General features: G+C 38.5%; 1 protein-coding gene across 1 annotated transcript in view; it reads right to left on the minus strand.

The window, feature by feature from the left end:
* LOC109394765 (cytosolic carboxypeptidase 4-like) overlaps positions 1-12485 on the minus strand; it is a 338338-nt gene that overhangs the window by 97611 nt on the left and 228242 nt on the right. Inside the window, exon 6 of the mRNA XM_019665197.1 lies at positions 2774-2905. Coding sequence (XP_019520742.1) covers positions 2774-2905 — 132 coding nt within the window. The remainder of the gene's footprint in view (positions 1-2773; positions 2906-12485) is intronic.

The raw sequence follows: 12485 nt of genomic DNA on the forward strand, positions 1-12485 counted from the left end.
TTCTTAGAAGCAGCAGCCCACGCTTTACTCAGCTTTGTTACATAAATACCTAGCACAGCGCTTGGTCCATGGTAGACACCAATGCAAGTTTGCTTTTCAAAAATAGAAATCGGCTTTATGGAGGTAGGTGTGCTGTCTGATGACTTATGATTGTTAGTAAGTGTATACAGGTTTGCAACCATCACCACAATCCGGTTGTAGAAATTTCATCACTCTAAAATTTCTTTCATGCTTATGTCCTGTCAAGCCCTTCCCTCAGCAAATGCTGATTTGCTTCATTGACTCTAGAGGTTTGCTTTTCCCAGAAATGTTATATATTAAACCGTACATTTGCTTTTGTTTCTGTCGTCTTTTGAAGTTGATCTGTGCTGTTGCATGTATCAGCAGGCTGTACCATTTTTCACACTGCCAGCAGTGAGAAAGGGGTGTCCAAGTGTGAACACCTTTCCCAAACACTTGATATTTCCTGTTTTTGTTTTTCTTATTACAGACTTTCTAGTGATTGTGTAGTGCTATCCCATCATGGTTGTAATTTGTGATTACCTAATGAATAATGATACTGTTAATAAGGGCCATTTATACATTGTCTTTGAGGTGTTCAATCACATCTTTTGCCCATTTTTTTAAAATTTGGGTTGTTTTTCTCATTATTGACTTGTAAAAATCCACATATCCTGGATACGAGCCCTTGATCAGATACATGATTTGCAAATATTTTTCCCAGTCTGTCGTTTGTCTTTCCACTTTCTAAAATAGTGACTTTTGAAGAGAAAAATGTTATAAGTTTGAAAAAGTCCAATTTATCACCTTTTTTCTTTTATCGTTTGTGCTTTGGGGATGCTAGCTAAGACAGCCTCGACTGACAAGAAGACAAAATGTGAAGATTTTTCTAGTAGGTTGCATTCTAGAAATTTTATAGTTTAGTTCTTACATTTAGGTTTATGGTCCATTTCAAATTAACTTTTTTGTGTGTCTTGCCAAGTCAAGGTCTAAATTCATATGCTGCCATGTGGCTATCTACGCATAACTATTTCAGCTTTATTTGTTGGGTAGACTGTCCATCCCCCATTGAATTGCCTCAGCATCTTTGTCAAAAATCAATTGACCACAAATGCATGAGTATATTTCTGTTCTCCATTCTGTTCCATTGATCTATATGTCTATCCTGATGCCAATACCACACTTTCACGATTACTGTGGCTTTATAGTTTTGTAATCATGTAAAGTGTAAAAACCATGTAAAATAAATATTCTGACTTTACTCTTCTCTTGAAAATGTCTTTGGCTATTCTAGTTCCTTTGCCTTTTCACATAAAATTTAAATCAGCTTCTCAATATCAACAAAAAAGCCTGATGAGATCTTGATAGAAATTGTATTGAATCATAGAAAAATCTGGGGGAAATGACTGTCTTTAAAACACTGAGTCTTCTAACCCATGAACTTGGAACATGTCTATATTTATTTAGGTGCTCCTCTAATTCCTCTCAACAATGTTTTGTAGTTGCAGTGTACAGATAATACACTTTCTTCTGTTTATTTCTAATTGACTTTTTTTTATATTATTACAAATGGATTTTTTTTCATAATTTCATTTCTGGATGGGTCATTGTTAGTCCACAGAAATAAAATCAATTTTTATATTGAGCTTGCCAAACTTGCTTATTATTAGTTCTAGCAGTTTATTTTGTAGATTGCTAAGGATTTTTTTTTTTACAGATAATGCTGTATTGCCTGTGAATAAAGACAGTTCTGCTTTTTTCCCACCCAGCTTCTCTTTAATATTTTTCTTGTCCTATTGAACTAGCTAGAATATCCAGTAAAATGCTAAACAGAAGTGGTAAAAGCCTCCTTGCCTTGTTACTCATCCTACAGGGAAAGCATTCAATCTTTTACCATTACATATGATAGTAGCTATGGGACGTTTTTTAGATGCTCAATTGCAGGTTGAACAACTCCCTTTGTGGTCCTAGTTTGTTGTGAGATTGTATCTTGAAAGGATGTTTAACTTTGTCACATGCTTTATCAGCATCTATTGAGATAATGGTGTAGTTTTTGCCATTTGCTTATTTACAAGGAGTAGAACAGTATTAGATTTTTTTATGGTAAACCAATCTTGAATTCATGAAATAAACTCTGCTTTGTCACAGTGACTAATGATTTTTATATTCTGCTGGATTGAATTTGCTAACATTGTGTAAAGGATTTTTGGTTAGGTGTTTGTGAGAGATATTGGTGTTCTTTTCTTGTAATATCTTTTCTGGTTTTGATATCAGAGTAATGCAGGACTGAGAAAATGAGTTGGGAAGGGTTTTGACTCTTTTTTTGAAAGAATTTGTTTGCAGTTAGTATAGATTCTGATAGAATTCACCAACAAAGCCACTTGCCACATTTTATTTGGGGGAAGATGTTTAATTACTAATATAATTTATTTACTAAAATTAAGTCCTATTGGATTTCATATGTCTTCTTGAGTCAGTTTTGACAATTTGCATCTTCCTCAGAATCCGTCCATTTGTTTCATACAGTTGTTAATACTACCCTTTTACATTTTGGAAGGTCAGTAGTGGTGTCCCCTCTCAGTCCTGACTTTGGCAACTCATATCTCCCTTCTTCTCTTAAATCTAACTAAAGGTTTATTTATCACTGTTGTCGACCATTTCAAGAAACCAAGCTTGCATTCATGGAGTCTCTCTTGTTTGTACATTTTCAAGTGTATAGATTTCATTTGGGTTTTTCTCTTCCTTTCTATCAATATAGCCACTTCCTACTTACCCTGTAGCTGACATCTTCCAGGATAGTAGACGTGCCCACCGTGGACTCTGCTTGCCACAACGTCTCCTTGATGCTGCAGCCATAAAGGAACACATTTTTCTTTTGGGAGTGGCCATGGAAATCACAGAAGACCTACAATGGCCAAACAGAGGAGAAAGTAAATCCTGGTCAGGCCTATTGGTTTCTTTTTTTTTTACCATGAAAAAAAAAATATATATATATTTATTTATATTTATAGTTATATATAGTTAGTTTCAGGTGTACAAAACAATGTAATAGTTAGACCTTTATACCCCTCACAAAGTGATAACCCCCTCACCCAATCAACTACCCCTCTGACATCGTATAGAGCTGTTACAATTCCATCGACTCTATTCCCTATGCTGTACTCCATATCCCGTGACTATATATATATACATATATATATATATATATATATATATATAAATTAGTTGACATTCATTATTATTTAGCTTCAGCTTCAGGTGTACACTACATTGGTCAGGCATCTATACCATCCAGGAAGTGGTCTCCCTAATAAGACAAGCGTCCATTGGATACCCTGCAAAGTCTTTACAACATTATGATTCTATTCCCAGGCCTACTGGTTTCTTAAACATTTAAAACATCAATTTCCTCAGGGAGATATTGTCTACTTAGCAGAACCAGCCATGTGGGGACCATTGGTGACTTTGACAAGAGTTGTATTGGTAAAGTGATAGGGGAAAGTTACACTGGAAGAGGCTTAGGACTGAATGGGATGTGAGGAGATATGAGTTACATGTAGCACTTTTCAGAAATTTACTTGTGGAGAGGAGACACAGTCAAAACCAGAAGAGGGAGTAGGAACAAGAGCTTTTAAAACAATATGAGAGTTTTGCACAATTTAAAAAGTCAACAGGGAATAGCCATTTAAAAGGAATAGATTAAATATAAAAAAGAGACGCTAATCAATCACTATCATGTTTACTCTAGGGCAGCGGTTCTCAACCTGTGGGTCGCGACCCCTTTGGGGGTCGAACGACCCTTTCACAGGGGTCACCTAAGACCATCGGAAAACAAAAAGATACTTACATGACAATTCATAACAGTAGCAAAATTACAGTTATAGAGTAGCAACGAAAATAATTTCATGGTTGGGGGTCACCACAACGTGAGGAACTATATTAAGGGGTCGCGGCATTAGGAAGGTTGAGAACCGCTGCTCTAGGGTTTGATATAGTAAAAAATGACCATCAAATCCAATGGCTTAGCAAGCAAAGGTTTACGGTCCAGCACACGCTCTTCATTCTAGAGTCAGTCTAAAGAAGATGCCCCAATTTGGGACATGTTTCTATTGTGGCAGAGGTGGAGAAAGACCACAGGAAGAATCCTATTATGGCTCTTAAAACTTCTACGGAAGCACGGCAAACATCATGTCTGCTCTCATTTCATTGGTCAAAGTGAGTCACATGACCAATATACTCAATGGGGTGGGGAAGTATATTCCTCCTACAAGGAGGTTCTGTAAATCATAGGACAAGAGGCAGTCATGTGAAATCCTATTAGCATAACAGATACACTTGCCGCTTTGCAATGGACTACATTGCACCCCTATCAAGAGGTGGAGTCTATTTCTTCACCCCTTGAATCTGGACTTAGCCATGTGACACTTTTTAGCCAGTAAGTATTGGCAAATACGATGCAAATTGCAGTTTATAACAGACTTGCACACTGTAGCTGGCTGTTTCGCTGCTCCTGGGAACCCTGCAAGAGCCCAATGTGGAGAAACACAGGCTAGCCTGCTGGATGATGAGGGATGTGCTACAGAGCCATGCTCCAGTGACCTAGCCGATGGCAAACTAACCATCAGACCTGCGAATGAATCCATCTTAGCCAATCCTTCCCAGCCACGCTGGCTCAGCCAGAAGAATCCCTCAGTTTACCTGCATAATTCTTATGCAGCATCATTAGGGGTATTTAAGCCACTATATTTTGGGGTTGGTTTGTTATCTGGCATAAGCAAAGTGCTAGAACAATCTGTTTTTTTAGTCTAAATATTTGCTTCCTCCCTTCCATATACAAAATACACTCCTCTCCTCCCCAAGAGAAACACTCTTAATATTCCATCCCATCACAGTATCTATCGGACTCTCAGTCCAAGGTCCCATGATAGTTTCTGTGCCCCATAGATGCTTGCTCCTGACCCATGAACAAAAAAGTCATCTGACTTCCACCCACCTACACACAATGGCTGAATGAGGAAATATTGACCCCAATAAACGTTCATGCTTGGAAGAGGATGAGTAGGATGGGCACAGCAGTCATTTGACTGTGACAATTCTGAAATGACAATAGGCAGACATTGTCAGGTTCCTGTGTATGTTCCTATATGCGTGGGGAGGGCTAGCTGGTTGATTAGACCCTAGTTCTGCTCCCTCTAAGGAGCTCTTTTTTTTTTCTCTATAGATCTTTCCCCTGCCCTTGGCAGATGCTTACTTCTCCATTATTCTCCTTGGCCACGTATGAAAAGGGCACTGCAGAATCACAGCCCACTCTGAGGCCAAGCGTCTATCTTTTCTGATTCCAAAGGTAGAAATTTGTGGGTCCAAAGATAATGTTTGTCACAAAAAGTCACAGCCTCTTTGAATTGAAGCACTGGAAATAAAATACATGAAGACAAAATAAACTTTTTTTTTCCTTTTTTGCCTGATTTTAATTTCTCTAAAGTATAACTGAGGGTCTAACAAATTAAATCTGAATCTCTAAAATGTGCACTCCTATCAAGCAAATGTATATGTAAAAGCAAATGTATCACCAAATAGAACAAAATTTGGAGAAAGAAAATGTGGCTATACTGTTGAAGGTCATTATGCTACACATGATGCAGTATAATATTTTCTGAAATTAGGCTGACTAATTAAAGATAGATATTGTAACAGTAGAGTAAACCCCAAATATTTTAAGGTGTATGTATAATATTCAATCATGGAGATAAATTGGAATCATAAAAATGATCAATACAAAAAAATCAGAAAAGACAGACAACTTTAAAAACAGGTGAAGCAAATAGAAGACAGCTATCAAGATGGTAAATTTCAATCCAAACATATCAATAATCTCATTAAATATAAATGGTCAAAGCATTCTAATCAAAAGATAAGGATTGTCAGATTGGTTAACAAGCAAGATCAAATATATTCTGAGTGAAAGAAATTCATTTTAAACAGAAAGACATAAATAGGTTAAAAGCAAAAGATGTAAAGAGATATACTAATGTAAACACTAGATAAAAGGAAGGTGAGTAGCTATATTATTAGATTAAATAGACACCAGAACAAGAAGCATTATCTGGAGTAAAGAGGGATGTGTTGGTACATGTGCCCACGTTGTCTATGGTGGTTTAAATGCTACCACGTAGCCGGCCTCAGCTACCCCACTAGAATCTCCATGGAAACCAGGTACCCCACCTCAATAGTGGCATCGCCTGCAGACCTGGCCTTCAAAGAACAGGCACTATAGAGCATCTCAAGGATGAAGACACACCCCTCCCTAAAGTACAGAGGGTGTGTCTGTATATACATTTTAAGAAAGGAAAAAAAAAACTGTACTAAAATTGTAATACAATGAATGAAGCTAGCATGCGTTTGATTAACGCCATCTTTTGAGCAAATGTCATACTACACACTGCTACCCTAATTCAGTTCAACTTCTAAAAGTAATACATAGATTACATCTCTTAAAATGCATATTTTTTGGCACACCCGGTATTTCTCACCACCTTTTTAGAGGCAGTTCCTTCTCAACCTTCGATGGGTGTCAGGTCTCACAACATAAATCCAGTGCACTTCCTATCTCCCTTAGATTTGGGTTCCCTTCTGCACATTATGCCATGGAAGTTCTGGCTCCTCCATCTCAGTATAGGCGGCTGTTGAATGCAAGTTTCAGTCGCCAACCAATTGGGCTGGTAGATCTAACTCCAGCTGCTCAAGGTAACAAATGAACTCTGAAATGTCTCCTATCAATGAAATCAGCGAAACTGCATCTGATGCTCTGCCCTTGTTAGTTTAGCACTCTTAGAATCCATTCCTACACTTGTTGCCCAGTTTTCTGATGACGCATATTGGCAAAATGTTGCTAATGTTTTGGTGTGTAAGCTATTTCCTCCTGAGTCATAGGGTATACTTGTCTTCTACAATCATGCTTGATTTTAATGCTACTTATGAGATCAGGGTGCAACATGGGGTACTTGTAGTACATCAGGGGGGAAAATGACCATCCTCTTTCAAGAAATTCGCCCCCAGTGAGGGTGTCACAGGATGTTTAAGCAGAGAAAGACTAGTCTAGTCAGATAGTATTTCTATTGATAAGTGAGGCTTGAATGACTTGGGATTCAAGATGGCCAGTTGCATTTAGGTTCAACCATTGGCCCTCATTCCAAGTTCCAGGATCTTGTTATTTGCAGATCAATTCCTAAAATCCTTGTGAGAGCCTGAGCAACTGTCATTGCAATTTGGGAATCTACACAATTAATTTTTTTATGTCATTCTCAGCAATACCAGGCCCTGCGGTTACAGGAAAACAGATATAATTTCATAGCTGCCATACAAGTTCTTTGGTCCTCAAACAATAAACTGAGTTGAGAGTTAAGAAATCTAATCTTGTCATTTTCTTTCTGTACCCACTCCAATGGATTTAAAAGTCTAATGCTTGCAGTCTTCATCACTGCCAGAATGGTCAGTGGCAGCAGCCATTTGGACTCCCAGGGCACTCGCAGAGTTGGTACCTCAGCAAAATCAAACACAGCTAACTGTCTGATTAATTGTCATCTCATTGCATGACATCAATCACTAGCATCCCAAATCCCATTGGCCAGTGCTCATCCCAAGAACATGATCAACCTAATGAACAAATCCCATCTTTCCATACATCAATAAGAAAAAGAGAGGCGACCGAATTTTTAAATAGGCTGAAAACTTGAATTGACATTTCACAAAAGAGAATGTGCAAATGGCTATCAAGCAAACGAAAATGTACTCCACCTCATTAATATCAAGGAAATGTAATCTAAACACCACAGTGCAATGCCATTGCATCTAACGAGTTAATAAGACTGCTAATATCATGAAGACAGACAATGCCAAGTGTAGACCAGGATATGGAGCAAATGGAACAGTTGAAGCCAGCTTGTGAGGTTATAAACTGGTACAACTATTTTGGAAAACAATTTGCAAGTGTATTCTAAAGCTCAATATACACATATTCTAGAACTTACCCAATAGAAATGCATACATTGGGCACTGAAGGCTATCAAAGCATGTACATAGAAGCACTATTTTTATTAGCCTAAAACTGTAAACATTAGAATGAATTAATTGTGGTATAATCATTTAACAGAATACTGTCCATAATTGAGAATGAAAAAATAAGCTAGACAGAAAAGAGTAAATTTGTATGATTTACTTTATATGATAGTCAAAGACAGGCAAAATGAATATGGTGATAGAAATTAGGGTAGTGTTTATGTTTGGGAGGATATTATTGTCTGGTGTCTTTGGGTTGCTGGTTGGTATTCTTTATTTTGATTTAGTTGGTGATTATACGGTGTGTTCCTTTTATAAGAATTTATCAAGCTGTACAGTTGTGATTGATCTGTGTGCTTGAAATTAACATATGATACATACACATTTGCATGTTTGAAAGAGACAGAAGTCCTGATATTTTAATGGTGTATTTTCTCACATCTTAGATTCTAGAAGTGTACGTAGCCTTTGTGTATTAAGTTAAGGACACACAGTAGGTAACTAAAGGTGTTTCTCAAATGTACCAATTATACAGAAATGAGGACAACTGATAAACAGAGTAAACAAGTAAGAGTGGAAATTAGAAGTGCAAAGAACAGAATTAGCAGAAATAGAAACACCTAAATTGGAATAAATTAGATTTCTTTCTACAATTAGATTCAAAGAGTGGCACAAGGGAAGGATAGAGCCATTTAGCTAAGAAGTGGATTTTGAATGAGAGATCTGAAGGTTTTAGGTGGCAGTTTTCTCAGAATCAATCGGTAGCCATAGATGTCAAACATTAATTCAATTAATCATAAATTGCTCCTGGAGAAGCAAAGCGGCCACGTATTAAGGGAACAATCAGTCCGATGTACCTCATACTGGTCAATTTATATCTAACACAGTGTTTTTCATTTCTGAATGTGTCACTTTAAAACGAGGACATCTCAGTAAAGGGGAACCAGAAAGCTAAGAGAAATGAGACTGTCTGTAAACAAACAAACAAACAAACAAACCAGCTAATAATACTAGAGATATTTTACTCTAGAAAAAAAGGCTCAAAGGGGTCTTGGTAGCAGTCCCCCAAACGTCTAAAGTCTGTGATTTTCAACATGAATAAATGTATTTGCTGTCATTTCCAAGAGCAGAGGAAGGATAACATGGACACAGATTCCAGCTTCATCTTAAATTCAACGGTTGGTGAATATCTATTACTGGCAAGAAATAACTTTCTATGGTTATTTCTGTTTGCAATGCCATGTCACACTTTAAAAAATTTTCATTTCTGGAACTATTTCAGCAGGAGCGAGATGAATGGCTGTGAATGATACTGTTGGTTGAGAAGTTAAACTAGATGATGACAGCCTACTTTCCAATATATGATAAAGTCCTGGAGTTCCTTGATTGAGTAGGAAGCAGTTTGACAGCAGGAATGGAGTCCAGGACACTCAGGGTGCATGCACAGAGCCATAAATAAACATATGTAAAAAGACACGGAAAGGGCAAATGGGCCTATGGCCTGCCCAGTCGAAAAAGAAGATAAACACTAACTCTGTGAAGGCAAATTGGAATTGATAAGCTACCTTGCTTTGTTGGCAGACTATGTAAGTAGGAAGAATTCGGTGATTCAGGGCTGATTCCTGGAATCAAGGAAACACTGATTTGGTCAGAAGATAGCAGGTAGGTTTCTGAACAGACCAAGTATCTATGACATGAGCGTGTTCAATACTAAAGGACAGGGCCGGCCGAGTGGCTCAGTTGGTTAAGAGTGCGAGCTCTGAGCAACGGGGCTGCCGGTTCGATGCCCACATGGGCCAGTGAGCTGCGCCTGAGCTGAGCTGCTGCTGAGCTGCCAACAGGTGGCAGGATGGCTCAGCTGGTGAAAGCACGTGCTTCTAACAACAAGGTTGCCAGTTCGACTCCACATGGGATGGTGGGCCATGCTCACCCGCAACTAAGATTGAACACAGCACCTTGAGCTGAGCTGCCCTGAGCTGCTGAGGGGCGGCTGGAATGCTCCGTGGTTAGAGCGTGCGCTCTTAGCAACAAGGTTTCTGGTTCAACTCCTGCATGGGATGGTGGCTAAACCCACCTGCAGCTAAGATTGAACACGGCACCTTGAGCTGAGTGGCTGTGAGCTGCCACCAGGCAGCTGGTGGTGACTGGACTTGGAGCTGAGCTAGCTGCGCCCTCCACAACTACGATTAAAGGACAACAACTTGGCTGTTCCCCTTCCCCAATTCCCCAATAAAAAAAAATCTTAAAAAAAAAAAAAAGCTAAAGGACTCAAAACTGTTCTCTATGTTTCTATTCTTTTCCTCCCCTTCTGTATCCTTTTAATTGTCAATAATAGACAGCTACCATTATATTTGGGGGGAGATTTCATATTATATGATAAATACCCTGTTAGCAGCAAAATATTTTTAAGTATTTTATTCTCTTCAATAAAAAAGAAAATACTTTTATTTTTAACGTGAGATCCTTAACTCACAGTTTCCGGTCAAAATGGTGTGAGAAAAGTAAGTCTCCCCAGCTCCTCGGTATCTGCGCTGTGGTTGTTGGAGCTGAAATGTTATGCAGAGCTGGGAGGACGGAGTCGGTCCAATAACAAGTGAAACCACACAGGAGACAAATAATGGACGAGTAGCATCCGTGAATAAGCAGAATACGTTTTCTCGTAAAGGGTGGGGTGATTAAGGGAAAAGCACAGAGAAAAACAGAAAATACAAAAGGTAGTCACAGAAAAAGAAAAATGATCGAAAGAAAAACTGTCTGGGAGTTTCCAGGGTTCTTCTAAGACCTTTTGGGCCTACTTCCTTCAAAACTGTATCTTAGCACTTGGGTTACCTTACGCAGGATTTTATTTCCAACAAATAAATCCCCTAGGCTACTGCTAATCCATCCTATCTACGCATTAGAATATCTAGAGGAGATTTTTACCATATCAATGCCCGAAGCCCACCTCCAGAGATTTTGACTTAACTGGACTGCAATGGTATTAAAACTACAGGATTTTAAAAAGTTTTCTAGGTGATTCCAATGTGCAGCCAGGGTTGAGAACCACTGTTCCGGGTGAGACTCTAGGGCAGTAGATCATACATGTTATCGAGAGTCAGAATAAGCTGAAGCGCTTATTAAAATAGATTATGAGCCACTGCCCAGCACTCTAGGATTCAAACAAGACTGGGTTAGACCCAGGAATGTGAATTTCTAACTACTGATGTCCCTGGTTCCAGGCACATGCTTCCAAAGCCTCCATCCAGTATAGAGGAACCAATAAAATCATTGTTTGAAGTTTAATCTTTTACCATCATGAATTTCCCACCAACCTTTGCCTCTTACTCCTAAATTTCTCTCTGTGAACTTAACACCCACCATTCACATGAAAAGTGTGCAAACAAATTAAGACTGTGTCTTAGCAACAGATTTCTCAATAAAGCCAGAAGCAATGCCGACGTGGTGACAGGTGCTTCTTTAATGCTGAACTCAACTGGGAAAAAAAGAGTTCTATTATTTTTTTTTCTGATCCTTGCAGACTCTGAAAGCTGAGGTAAATGACAAATTATAGACCTATCCACCTGCGGGAACAATCGCTGCTTTGCCCCGGGAGTTCTAGCGGCCTCGGAAGATTCAAAATAAAGGAAACGGAGACATGGTTCTGCTTGTTACTCAAATGACATTCCTAAAAATAAATGCCTGTTAATTATAAGAAACATGTGTTCCTCTAAATTGTAGGGGCAATTACAAGACAAATTATCAAGTCTGAGAAAGCTTTTTCTTTCTTACTGGAAGATGTAACAACACTTAGACTTCCTTTCAGTAAAATTATGTACCAGATAAGCAGGAAGTAAGCCAGATTATGGCCCTCCAGTATCCACAGGTGAGCCAGTGGCCCTGTCTTTCTTATTCATAAACTGGTTCTACAAATATTTACTGGGTGCCTGCCGTATGGCAGGAGAAATTAAAATTTGAGTATCACATAGTATAGCGATTAATAACAACGGCAACAGTAGTTACTTTATTGAAGGGTTATGATGCTTCAGATGCTGCGCTAAAAACTTAATATACGAGGTCTGACAATTAAGTTTTCAAACTTGTTGCAATGATGTTGCTAATCTTTTTTGATATCAGAGAGATTATTCATTATGAATTTGTACCAGCTGGACAAATACAATGAACCAAGTTTACTATTTGGGAGTGCTGAAAAGGCTGTGTGAAAAGGTTAGATAACCTCAACTTTTCACCCACAGTTCATGGCTCTTGCATCACGACAATGCACCAGCTCAAACGGCTCTGTCTGTGAGGAAGTTTTTAGCCAGTAAACAAATAACTGGATTGGAACCCCTCCCTACTCACCTGATCTGGCCCCCAAGGACTTTTTTCTTTACCCGAAGATAAAGGAAATATTAAAAGGACATTTTGATGACATTCAAAACATCAAGGGTAAT

The sequence above is a fragment of the Hipposideros armiger genome, unplaced genomic scaffold (genome assembly GCF_001890085.2).
Source record: "Hipposideros armiger isolate ML-2016 unplaced genomic scaffold, ASM189008v1 scaffold_436, whole genome shotgun sequence".
Taxonomy (NCBI): domain Eukaryota; kingdom Metazoa; phylum Chordata; class Mammalia; order Chiroptera; family Hipposideridae; genus Hipposideros; species Hipposideros armiger.